This window comes from Lithobates pipiens, unplaced genomic scaffold, assembly GCF_037356315.1.
Source record: "Lithobates pipiens isolate NorthernLeopardFrog02 unplaced genomic scaffold, aLitPip1_a1.2 Scaffold_22, whole genome shotgun sequence".
Lineage (NCBI taxonomy): Eukaryota > Metazoa > Chordata > Amphibia > Anura > Ranidae > Lithobates > Lithobates pipiens.
In genome coordinates, this window is record NW_027507784.1 from 48,256,166 (window position 1) to 48,269,411 (window position 13,246).

Genomic DNA, 13,246 nt, shown 5'->3' on the forward strand with positions numbered 1-13,246 from the left:
CTCCAAAAATGCACCAAAGAAGCTCATGTACCAAATGTTGGCTTTTAGCCAGGAGTGTTTAGCGTTTCGTTTTTTGCTGTGACTTTCGCGTGTTTTGTTGCACAATTGCAGCAAAATTGTACTGCGTTTAGGGTACTATTAGTACTATTAAGAAATAATGGCACTGCAACCACATCCCACATTTTACTGCGATCCTGGTCATAATTCCAAAACAATCAGGTGTGAACTGAGCCTTACTGAAACGATTACATGCATACAGCATAAGAATAAAAATGTTTGCAGGATCTTGCTGTCAGATTCTGGCAGCAAGATCTTGGATATTTCCATATGTCCGTGTGACATGGGTGGATGGGGCTTAAGCAGTTAAGGCCCAGCACTGTTTGGATGTATCATTATTTCAGAAATATTGAAGGCAGACACAACCAGACACCGAGCACTTTCAGAACAAGGCCAGAACTGTATTCTTACATTTCGGACATGGCAGGTGTTCTGTTCTGTAAGCAAAAGATAGCATGCAAAACCGAGCTTCCTAAGAAACCATATAACAGGCTGCCCTCTAGTGTCCATTAAGAATATAAAACTGGAAAGACATTTAAAATCCCTTCATCACACCGAACTTACTTCTGTATGCCATTACCTCTATCTATCTATTTAGATGTGCAAGATGTAATAACAACGGACAATAAACAACACCAGTTTTAAAAGAAGGTGGACTTTTACAATAAACAACTTACTCCATACAGATGCCCAGAGTGGTCAAAATGAAAAAAGGCTAAACCTGACAAGACTGTTGACCAGTGGCGGCAAGTGCTAAAAAAAACAATTTTGGGGTGGGGGAATCGCAAACAAACCCCTTCAGGTCCGCACTCACCAAAGGATGCCTTGCGTTCCAGAGGACAAGAAGCCGGAAGTGACGCAATGACGAATATTGATTCGCTAACATCAACAGTGGAAGGGTGGGGGTGCAGTGCTCTGCGCCTGAGGACAACCTGAAACAAGGCAATTAGAGCCTCAGCCTCAAATTACATGCCTTTCAAAAATGTACGGACCTAATAGACACACGGCACATGTACGGACCTAATAGACAGTCCAGCGCCCCACACAGTGCACACACATATGAACAATTTATTTTTTAATAAATTATAATATGACTACATAGTTACATAGTTAGTCAGGTTGAAAAAAGACACAAGTCCTTCCAGTTCAACCAAAATAAATAAATAAATAAATAAATAAATAAATAAAAAATAATGATAATAATACCATGCCATATACACATTCCTTCGCCCACAGTTAATCTAGAAGAAGGAAAAAAAAAAACAGCAAAGCATGCTTCAATTTGCTACAGCGGGGGAGAAAAAATTCCTTCCTGATCCCCCGAGAGGCAATTGGATTTTCCCTGGATCAACTATACCTATAAATGTTAGTACCCAGTTATATTATGTATATTTAGGAAAGAATGCAGGCTTTTTTTACAGCAATCTACTGAGCTTGCCAGAACCACCTCTGGACAGAGTCTATTCCACATTTTTACAGCTCTTATGCCCTGTACACACTACCGTTTTTCCCGTCGGAAAAAAAAAACCTCTGAAGGTTTTTCCATGGAGTTCCGACGGAATTCCGCTGAAACTGTCTTGCGTACACACGATCACTCCAAAGTCTGATCGCCAAGAATGCGGTAACGTACAACGCGTACGATCAGACTAGAAAAAGGAAGTTCAATAGCCAATTGCCAATACCTTCTGTCTCGTACTTGCTTCAGAGCATGCGTTGTTTTTGGTCCATCGGAACAGCATACAGATGAGCAGTTTTCCCGATAGGAATTGGTTCCATCGGAAATATTTAGAACATGTTCTATTTCTAGGTTCGTCAGAATTAATTAAAAAAAAAAAGTCAGATGAGGCATACACACAATCGGAATATACGATGAAAAGCTTCCGTCTGACTTTTTCTGTCGGACATTTCGCTCGTGTGTACGTGGCATTACTGTGAAGAAACTTTTCAGTATTTGGAGATGAAATCTTTTTTCCTTTAGATGTAAAAAGTGCCCCCTTGTCTTCTGTGATGACCTTAAAGTGAATAACTGGACACCAAGTTCACTATATGGACCACTTATGTATTTGTACATGTTGATCATATCCCCCCTTAATCTCCTCTTCTCAAGAGGGAATAGATTCAGCTCCTCCAATCTTTCCTCATAGCTGAGCTCCTCCATGCCTCTTATCAGTTTGCTTGCCCATCTCTGCACTTTCTCCAGTTCCCCGATATCCTTTTTGAGAACTGGTTCCCAAAACTGAACTGCATATTCCAGATGAGGTCTTACTAATGATTTGAACAGGGGCAACATGATATCTCTTTCTCCGGAGTCCATACATCTCTTAATACAAGAAAGGACTTGAAATTGCATGCTTCTATTGAGCTTATGATCTACCAAAACCCCCAGATCCTTCTCTCCCCCACTGATTTCCCCAGTTGTACACCTCCTAGTATGTATGATGTATGCATATTCTTAGCCCCCAAGTGCATAACTTTACATTTATCAACATTAAACCTCATTTGCCACTTTGTTGCCCAATTAGAACAAGAACAGTTAGAACAAGATTAGAGATTTTTTGGATAAATTCTGGTGTGCCTTTAGCAGACTTTGGATGGAAATACCAAAGTTGTAGAAAAATTGGTCTTTGTGGGTTGGTGGTGCCTTCACACCATAACCTACTATAGGTACTCTTGATGAAAGCAAGAATTGGCCTTGGTACAAAAAATTGAAATTTGATGCCCCGTTCAAATAGTTACGTAAAAATTGGCCTTTGGGTGTTGGTGGTGCCTACACACCTTAACCTTCTAGCTGTACCCCTGATGAAAGCAAGAATTGCCTTGTTGTAAAAATTTTTACTTTGATGCACCTGTCAATCAGTTGTGGAAAAATTGGTCTTTGGGTGTTGGTGGTGCCTTCACACCGCAACCCTACAGAGGTACTCTTGATAAAAGCAAGAATTGGCCTTACTGTAAATATTTCAATTTATGCCCCTGCCAAACAGTGGTGGAAAAATTGGTCTTTGGGTGTTGGTGGTGCCTTCACAACGTAACCCTATAGAGGTACTCTTGATGGAAGCAAGAATGGAACTTGCTGTAAAAAATTAAATTTTAATGCCCCGGTCAAACAGTTGTGGAAAAATTGGTCTTTGGGTGTTGGTGGTGTCTTCACACCTTAACCTTCTAGAAGTACTCTTGGTGGACGCAAGAATTGGCCTTGCTGTAAAATAATGAAATTTGATGCCCCTATCAAAATGGTTGCAGAAAAATTGGTCTTTGGTTGTTGGTGGTCCCTTCACACTGTAACCCTATAGCGGTACTCTTGTTGAAAGCAAGAATTGGCCTTACTGTAAACATTTTTAAATGATATGCCCCGGTCAAACAGTTACAGAAAAAAAAAAAATTTTGGGGGTTGGTGGTTCCTTCACACCTTAACTTTCTACAGGTAGTCTTGATGAAAACAAGAATTGGCCTTGGTGTAAAAAAATTTAATTTGATGCCCCGGTCAAACAGTTGCCGAAAAATTGGTCTTTGAGTGTTGGTGGTGCCTTCACACCTTAACCTTCTAGAGGTACTCTTGATGAAAGCAAATTATATGCACCTGTCAAACAGGTGTGGAAAAATTGTGCCCATGAAAGCTATACCGAAAAAATACTTCAAGATAAAAGCAACACCCACAAAGCTAGGCAGCCTAAACAGTCCTGCAGAGATTTGAGATCCCAATAAAACTTAATCAGGGACATCAGCATCAGGGGCTTGATAGCTGCTGCTGATCCAGGACTGATTCATTTTGACAAATGTCAGCTGGTCAATGGAGTCTGTGGACAGACGGGCTCTTTTATCTGTCAAAAAACCTCCAGCAGCACTGAATGCCCATTTGGAAATGGGCCCCTAGATAATCTTTCACCATTTGATACAGGCGCTGTCGATGGGTTGTAAAAGCTGACAGCCTTCGGCACCAAGGACTAAAAAGTTTTATAAATGCATCACTTCACTGTTCATCCTTGGACCAAAAGAAGCCTCAAAAGTAGATTTTCCATGAGACTGCAACCTACCAGACTCTGGAAAGGCATTACATAAACTCTTCTTTAAGATGTCCTCAAGATATTTCATCCTCTGCTCCCTCTGTGAGGATGTGTTGAGTTCCAAGACTTTCCCCTTGTAACAGTGGTCAAGAAGGGTTGCCAACCAATAATGATCCTTATCCTTGATGACACAAATTCTTAGGTCCTTTTGCAGGCTTTGAAAAATAAGGGAGGCCATGCACCGCAAGTTTGCCGAGGCATGAGAAGCAGAGTCCTCAGGATCACTGAGGATTACAGTATCTGGAACTGCCTCCTCCCATCTACGTACTACTCCCAAGGTTTCTGGGGACTGAAAACCCTCTCTTAAGGTTTGGCGTATGTCTTCCTCTGCTTCAATGCCTCCAAAACTGCCAGAATCTTCCTCTTCCTCCTGCTCCTCCCTCTTCTTCTTGTGTGTTCTGTGGTGTCGCAAGAATGGTGTCTGCATAAAGGTGGGCCTTAAGAGGAAAGGAAGTCCTCCTCTTCCTCCTGCTACTCTGCCTTAAGTGCCCTGTCCATAATGCCATGCAGAGTCTGCTCCAACAGGAACTCAAGAGGGATTGTGTCACTGAGGCATGCATTGTAATGGCCCACCATCCTTGTTGCCTCCACAAAAGTTGACAGTACAGTGCATGCATCCTTCATCAGAAGCCATTGGCATGGGGAAAAAACAAAGGTTCCCTAAGCCTGTCCTTGTGCCATGCTGACACATACTGCCATACTGAGGTACTCGTTGATGGCCCTCTGCTGCATCTGCAGCCGCTGCAGCATTGTCAACTTTAGAAGATCTTGCAAACCTGGGTATTGTTTAACCACTTCAGCTCTGAAAAGGTTTACCCCCCTTCATGACCAGGCCATTTTTTGTGTTAACAAAAAAATACCGTCAACTTTCTGCTATAAAACATATCCAATAAAAAAAGGGAAAAAAATTTAATTTCTTTATCAATTTAGTCCAATATGTATTCTGCTACATATTTTTGGTAAAAAAAAATCCCAACAAGCGTATATTGATTGGTTAGCACAAAAGTTATAGCGTCTTCAAACTATGGGATATATTTATGGAATTTTCAGTTAATTATTTATTGTTACTAGTACTGGTGGCGATTCGTGATTTAAAGTGGGACTGTGACATTACAGCAGACGAAACAGACTCTAATTGACACTTTTTTGGAGACCAGTGGCATTAATACAGTGATCAGTGCTAAAAATGTGCACTGTCACTGTACTAATGACACCGGCAGGGAAGGGGTTACATCAGTGGTGATCAAAGGGTTAAATGTGTGCCTAAAATGTGCTTGTTTATTGTGTGGGAGGGTTGCTTGTACTGTGGGAAGGCAAAGATCTGTGTTCACTACGTTCCCTACTTTACATAGGTAGACCGCCATTCTGCTTCCTCCCTCCCGAATGCTCGGCGGATCCCAGAGGACAATGAGTCTGCTGGACCAACTCATTGGCTCCTGCTGTGTCCAATCACAGTGGAAGAGTGGGTTGTCGGTGGCGCGCGTGCACACCCCAAACCCGGAAGTACAGGATCATGTACAGGTACGTGATTCTGCACAAGAGAGCCGCCTTGCCATTGCATATATACAGTATACAGTGGGAGAGTGGGTTGTCGGTGGCGCGCTTGCACACCCCAAACCCGGAAGTACAGGATCATGTACAAGTACGTGATTCTGCACAACAGAGCCGCCTTGCCATTGCATATATACAGTATACAGTTGGCAAGTGGTTAATAAACGCTGCACCACCAAATTGAGGACCTATGCCAGGTATGGCAAATGTGTCAGCTTTGGATGTCGAAGGGTGGACAAAAAGTTAGTGCCATTATTGCACACCATCATTCCTTGCTCAAGATTCCAAGGCGTGAACCATTCTGGGCCTGCCCCTGCAGAGCTGAAAGAATCTCTGCTCCGGTGTGGGTCATGTCCCCTAGACAGACCAGCTGAAACACGGCATTTAGGCCCCATTCACACCTGCGCATAGCGTTTTCAGGCAGAAAATCGTGCGATTTTACCGCGATTTTGCAGCGTTTTTTGCCACAATTTTTTTGCAGGGCAAAAGGTCATCAATGTAAAAAAAAGAGAAACGCCCAAATCTGCCCGATTCAAGCAACAAAAAAGGGTCCAGAACTTGTTTGAGCTTCAGGCATTCGGCTTCAGGTGACTTGAAGTGGAGATGTGAACCATTTCCATTGAGAATAATAGATTTTTTCCCCTCCAGCGTTTTGTAGCTTCAGGCTTCAAGCTACAAAATGGTCAGGTGTGAATGGGGCCTTAGCCCAACTCATTGAATAGCCCTTTGAACACTTAGGGTACTGATGGTTCATAAGACAATTCAGCAGAGGAGGGCATGAAGGAGGAGGATGGGGTGGAGCTGACAGATGTCACGTCATCACCACCAGCTGTATGGAGACGTGGTGGCAAAACAAGCTCCAGCCCTGAGCCCTGTCCAGCATCCTTCCTAGTTGCAAACAGTGTTACCCAGTTTGCTGTGAACTAAATGTATCGTCCTTGACCATGCTTGCAGGACCACAAGTCAGCAATAAGGTAGACCCTGTGGCTGACTGCTTTGCCCAACAATGTCAAAAAATTGCCTTCCATGTGATGTACAGAGCTGGAATGGCCTTACATCAAAAGAAATAGCAACTGGGAACCTGCCATTGTTGTACAGCACATTCTACATATTCATGGAAGGGGGAAGAATCCACCAGACAGAAAGGCAGGAGTTGTAAAGCCACAATTTGGTCAAGCTGGAATTTAGACATTGGGCATGTGCGTGATAAGGAATGTATTTTTTTACTCGCTGCAGCAGCTGGGGCAGATAAATGTGCCTGCTATACTCTACAGCTGATTGTGTGCTGCTGGCAGACTTGTTGCAAGGACCTGTGACACCCTTTGTTATACCATCATCCCTGTCAGTCGAGGCTGCTGAGAGGTCGTCATCATGAGATATAGCGGGAGTAGAGATGAAAGGTGAGGAGTGAGGAAATTAGGTGTGTCCCTTTTGTGTGGCTTTCAGGTGCTCTTGCCAACGAGTGATTGAAAGTTAAATGCCTTTGCAAGCATGTGGTACCCAAATAGCTAGTGTTTTTTGCTACGCTTGATCTGCTTGTGGCAGAGATTGCAAATTGCAAAACAGTGCAATCGGCTGCACATGGGCTAAAAAAGGCCCACACAGTTGAGCTGTGGGAAATGGGCTGGGAGATAAGAGCACTACAATCTGATGGAATAGGGTGGCTGCTCCCTACTTTTCCATAATGTCTGCCTTTGGAGGACATACTACTCCTTCCTCTTCTGCTCTAACAGGCACCCAAGTTGAGTCAGTGACCTCATCATCATCATCCCCTCCATCCTCATCACTTGAGCCAGCTTGGCAATACATGGTGGCTGGGGGAACATGACTGCCAATTTGTTGTTTATAAGTGTTCTCCCCTCTCTGTAGGCTCATGGTACTCCCTTCCTTAACCTCAGAACCAACATCAGAATCAAGCGATGTCTGTGCATCCAAAAGAAGCAAGTGGCTGACGCTGTGGTCAAATAATTCAGCTGACTCCTCCGTGCATGTTGCTGGGGCTATGGAAGGTGTAGCTATGGACAAGGAGGTAGAATAAGCCGCTCTGGCAGCTGCGGTGGACTGTGAACTAGTGTGCATGCTGTGGCTGGATAGCATGGGCAACATCACTAAACAGAGACAAACATGCCCTGCCTGATGACGGACCACGTCCACCTTTGCCCCTAGACACAGACGCTGCAAACCCCTCATAGTGGCATGGGAATGTCTGCCTCTCCTTGTTGGCCTCCCAGACATGATGAGGGCTTATTACCCAAATGTAATCGATAATAGAAAATTAGTGATTGGATGCACTTTATTGACAGAAAAGTGGCATTTGGTGCACTTAAAATTGAGGACTGCCGCTGACAGAAATGGAAAAACTATAAAAAAATATATATATTACTAAGCAAGGGAGAACAACAGCGTTGCAGTAAGTAAACGGTGGCTGGCAATTTAAAAAAAAAGGGGCCAGGCAGGGAACCAAAAAAAAAAAAAAAAACAACCAAAAATAAATAAATATTCGCATACAGCACTGTATACACCACTAAATGTAATTGTAGCCCCCTGTTCCTAAATATGGAGCTATAATGTAAATTTAGTTTTTGGCTGAGCTGTAAACAGCTCGGGATTGATTGTACATAGTTTATTTGGTTCTGTCCTAAATTTGACTGTGTGGTGCGCTTCCCACTGTTGCCTGTAGCAAGGAGGTAGACTGACCTGTGGTATCACAGGTCAGTGTGAGAATAACAACTAGGTTAAACTGTAAGGAATCTTCTTTTTCCAGAAACAGCCCAGTAGGAGGTTCCTTCCGCTGTGCATTCTGGGAAGGGGTATTTATTGGACAGATGCCATGTGCTATATTCAGTCCTCACCTCGTGGCCCTTCTGGCCTGAGGCTACGTCACTGCAAGCTGTGCAAGTAGGCCCAGAAACCTGTCTGGGGCCTACTAATTCTGAGGTGGTCCTTAGGCCGTCTTGCCTGAATGGAAGAAGCTTATGGGCAAACTTATGCTTGATCCGTACTGCTCACCCAACACTAGTTAGTAGTCTTCTTTTCTGCTCTAATAAATGTTACATGGTTTAGGATACTACACTATGAGAGATTTTTTATTTCCTTTCCTTTATTGAATTGGTTTTCACTGTGTTATTGAGTGGATGATAAAGCTGGAGTTTTCTTTTCTGGTGAAGAGTGGAATGGTTATGTCCCAGGTTGCTGGGGAAGCTTGATTTGACCTTACCTTAGTGTGGGTCCATATTTGAGGTAAGCGGCAACATTAAAAGGTGGTGGTACACAGTAGTTGAGCATGAGGATATCTTCATGTTGAAGCACGCATGTTCTGTGGATACTTAATTTGCAGCAATTATAATATTCACATCAGGAGTGGAATAAGATTTTAAAGGACTTTAAGGATGTTTTTAACTTTTTCTAGTGGGTAACGTTTACATTAGATTTATCACTGTTTATTTAAGGTGCATATTCATTTTGTTGCAAGTATAATTATATTAACCTATACACATTTATATTTAGAATGCAGATGCTCCCCAATTCCTGCACACCTTAGATCAGGCTTTCTCAACCTTTTAACCCTAGAGGAACCTCAAAAATAATTTTCATGTCTCGAGGAACCCTTACTAAAACCAAATCAGCAGGGCTCAATAGGAACAGTGCTCCTTATTTTGGTGGCCAATAAGAAGAATGTCCCCCTTCAAGTAGTGTTCAGAATGCCACCCTTAAAGACAGCTAAAAAGATATTTGGTGTCAAGATGCTGGCTTTGCTAAGTGGTGCTGAACCTTGAAGTTTGTAGGCATCATCAAATAGGTGGTCCATCAGCCACACCTCAAGGAACCCCTAGTAACCTCTGGAGGAACCCCAGGGTTCCACGGAACCCTGGTTGAGAATGGCTGCCTTAGATCAACACCATTTTCTACACCTTTTGAGCTCAGATCAGCCCCAATTTCTGCACCTTCACACCTCAGATAAAACCAAATTCCAGAAAAGCCCGGAGATAAATGAATAAAATGAAGTAAGCAAAGGCCTGGCATGACAGTAGTTAACAGGGGGTAGTGGATAGTAGGGGCTCTAGGAATGACCAGAGTGGGGGGGGGGGGGGTACAGAGTTAATATAGGAAGCTGACCCCTCCTCCATGGCACCAGAGCATGAGGGAAAGTTCCCGTCCACCCTCCCCAAGGTTTGGTGTTTTGTTTTTGCAGGCCTGTTGTGTATGTGTTTGTTCTCTCTCATTACAAGACAGGAGCGGTTGGATGTCGTGGCAATGGCTGGTGTTGGTCTTTGCGGGTGAAGGAAGTTATCTGGAAATTGGTAATGCGTGCGCTGCGGTAAGCGGTTGTCTCTGAGCCAGCCTGTCGGCTTAAGGCCTAATAACACACTCGAGAGGTACCGCAGTGTAGTATTTTGATACAGATGTTTATGGAGGATCCTGCAAAGGCCAACGCTATGAGGGACTGATGGTTTTTCATAACAGATGTTTTCATGTTGATTTTAATTGGAATATATATATGTTTAATAAAATAAGGTTGCTACGGCCTATGTTTACTCCAGATTTTGTATGGCTTTTTATTAATAAGGTCAGAGGGGGAAAGTTGGAGTATAAAGGTTGTTAGCAGAAAAGGGACATTTGTTATACAATAGTCATGCACCTTCTTACCTCACATCAGCCTCAATTTCTGCACTTTCATACAGCAGATCAACTCCAGTTCCTGCAGCCCCACATTTCAGATCTGCCCCGATTCTTCAGCATTTAGCCCTCAGATCAGCCCCCAATTCCTGCACTTTCAGACCCCATATCAACTCCAGTTCCTGTACCTTCAGACCTCAGATCAGCCACAAATCCTGCATCTCCACACTTCAGATCTAGCCCAATTCTTATACATTCAGACTTCAGATCAGCCCAAATTCCTGCATCTTTAGACCTCAGATCAGCTCCATTTCCTGCATCTTCAGCCCTCAGATCAGCTCCAATTTCTGCACCTTCACACCTCAGATCAGCCCCAATTCCTGCATATTCTGACCTCAGATCAGCTCCAATTTCTGCACCTTCACACCTCAGATCAGCCAAAGTTCCTTCACTTTCAGATCAGCCCCAAATAAAGAGGAAGGGGGGGCAAGGGACTTTGCTTCCAAAAGAGAAACAGTCCCCCTAAATGAGGGACAGTGCTTTCAAGCTTCCTTATAGGCAGATTGGCCTCATAGACTTCAATGGGAACGACTGAAAAAAGCTCAAAATGAGAATATGTTTTCTGGCAAAACAGCTCTCTACCCTTATACTTTTCCCCCCAGTGCTTTCTATTGGCTATAAAAACATCTAAAGCTTGAATACACACGTAAAATGCTTGTAATATGCGTCTAAAAGGCTTGTAATATGCTTGCAAATCTTTCAAATAAAGACACCTGAAAATCGCCCCGCTTGGGTGTGAATGGGGCCTGAGCCACATACTATGCATTGTGGCTCCTCCCGACAACTCATACATTACTGCAGAACACAGTAGTGATACAAGGGTTGGTGGGAGGAACCACAGTGTGCATTGGGTTGACACATCATCTGAAACACCCAGACGTTTTATATGGCAGTGGTGCCAGGAGCTCTTGTATTCTGTCTAACATGTTCACTCCACTGATGACTGCATGGCATTTCTCAGGGTGAGTTTTTAGAAAGTGACAACAGTGGACCATGTCTACATAATGTGAACTGAAAAGGCCACTTGTAGTTTCAATGGGAGACAAGGAGAGGCATTGTCCCCTCATGATAGAAAGATTTTAAACAAGGACCTTCAAAATATAATCCATGGTCTGCCCAAGGTACCTGCATACAGCAAAACTCATGCCCTGTTTAGACAACCAAATACTGTATCTATGTTTATGGGTACCTCAGTAGGGGAGTCCTCTACAGAGGACAGCAAAGCAGATTTAGTGCAGTATGCCTTTTTTTTTAACTGAGCTACTTAATTTTATATTCTTTTAATAGTACCTCTCTGTTGCTGGTGGTAAGCCATGTTTTTATGAAATTAGGAGGTCCCTAATAGGTTTAAGTTCCTAGGCCAGTTTATTGAGTTACACATTATCATAAATCTGAACTCAGTCATTCTTTCCTGCTGCTTTCTTTTTATAACCATCATTCCCCTTTTTCATTGGACAGCAAGATTCTCATCATTCTGTCTTTATGGCAATAGTATATAGATCAGCTTACTGTGCTACATTGATCCTTCCTGGTCAGTGATTCAAATGTTTTGGACCATGACTGCTTTATGAAAATGTACAACTCCTGGCCACGAAGAACAGTGTCCAGAATGGGGACAACCTCGGCACAGGACAGCTGGACAGAGCAGGTATTTCATGTATTACTATTGATGTGATGATGATTATTTTTAGAATATAGCACCAAAAGTACAGTAAAGCTTTCAATCTAAAATATTTTTAAATATTAATTATTAGGACATTTATTTTGTTTTGTTAAAATGTATCTGTACCCCAATTTGTATTTAATAAGCAAAAATTAGAACTCTGTCAGGTTTTTATTGCTGTGCCCTGTTAGGGAGTTTCACCCTCTTTATTTTTATTTTTTGTCCAGCAGATTATTGTCAAACTAAAAGGCATTTCAAAATTAAAACAAAATAAACATCTTGACTATAGATATACATGGCGTATAGATACGAGTGTCTCCACTTATATGTTCAGTATGAATCCTGAAAATTACACTGAAACGCCTTTTTAGGTTATTCATTTTCACTGTATTTTTGACACATTTACAGATAGATAAACATTGCAATAGACTGCCCAGCAATGAACACTTGATTATTACATTGTACATCACATTTATAATCTTGTCCCATTGATCATGCTATAAATGAAACAGAATTTATGAATGGAAGATGGGTAGATGATTGAAAGGTCCACCCCAGTGACCTCTGGTGGTACATATATATTTTTTTTGTTGGGGGGGGGAAACAATGTACCCACAGCCACCTACCTCCTCCCCTCGGGTCGGTCGGGTCACCTGCAAACCCTCCTCCCCGGCGGTTGGTCAGGTCAGCCCCTCTGCACCCCCAGCCCTTCCTTATTTGAAGCCTATTAGAGCCTCTGGCTCTAATCATGTGCTTCAAAAAAAGAAAACCCCATTGGAATACATGTATCCGGTGCCCCGCATGTAAGTTAGGGGGCCGGACGCATGTATAGGGGGTGGCACCCCTGTTCCCTGCATTACGGGCCGCCACTGGTCCACCCCCTCCAATCATTGATCCCTAGTGCTGATTTTTATTTTTTGAGTAATCTTAGGGTGGCAGGCAGTATCACTTGCTGACTGTGACATTCTCTATGAGAGAGGTTTGAGGGGGATAAAAAAATAAACCTTCATACTCCATGCTGCAGCATCAGCAAGTAATTAGCACTTCTGCCTCGCAGCACTAGAGTCATCAGTTGAAATCCCAACCATGGTACTACCTGCATGAAGTTTGCATGTTGGGCCTAGGTGGATTTCCTCCCACACTCCAAAGATACACTGCTAGGTTAGTTGGCTCCTGTTTAATATTCTGCAGCAAGCAAAGCTAGCAGACAATTAGCATGCATAAAAAAAGGAATTTA

The 13,246-nt window shown here is 42.9% G+C and overlaps 1 protein-coding gene and 1 long non-coding RNA gene across 2 annotated transcripts in view; one reads left to right on the plus strand and one right to left on the minus strand.

The window, feature by feature from the left end:
* Positions 1-13,246, minus strand: part of LOC143923741 (uncharacterized) — a 112,639-nt gene that overhangs the window by 10,710 nt on the left and 88,683 nt on the right. The window lies entirely within an intron of this gene.
* Positions 11,828-13,246, plus strand: part of SLC38A11 (solute carrier family 38 member 11) — a 60,216-nt gene continuing 58,797 nt past the window's right edge. Inside the window, exon 1 of the mRNA XM_077447569.1 lies at positions 11,828-11,994. Coding sequence (XP_077303695.1) covers positions 11,914-11,994 — 81 coding nt within the window. The 5' untranslated portion in view covers positions 11,828-11,913. The remainder of the gene's footprint in view (positions 11,995-13,246) is intronic.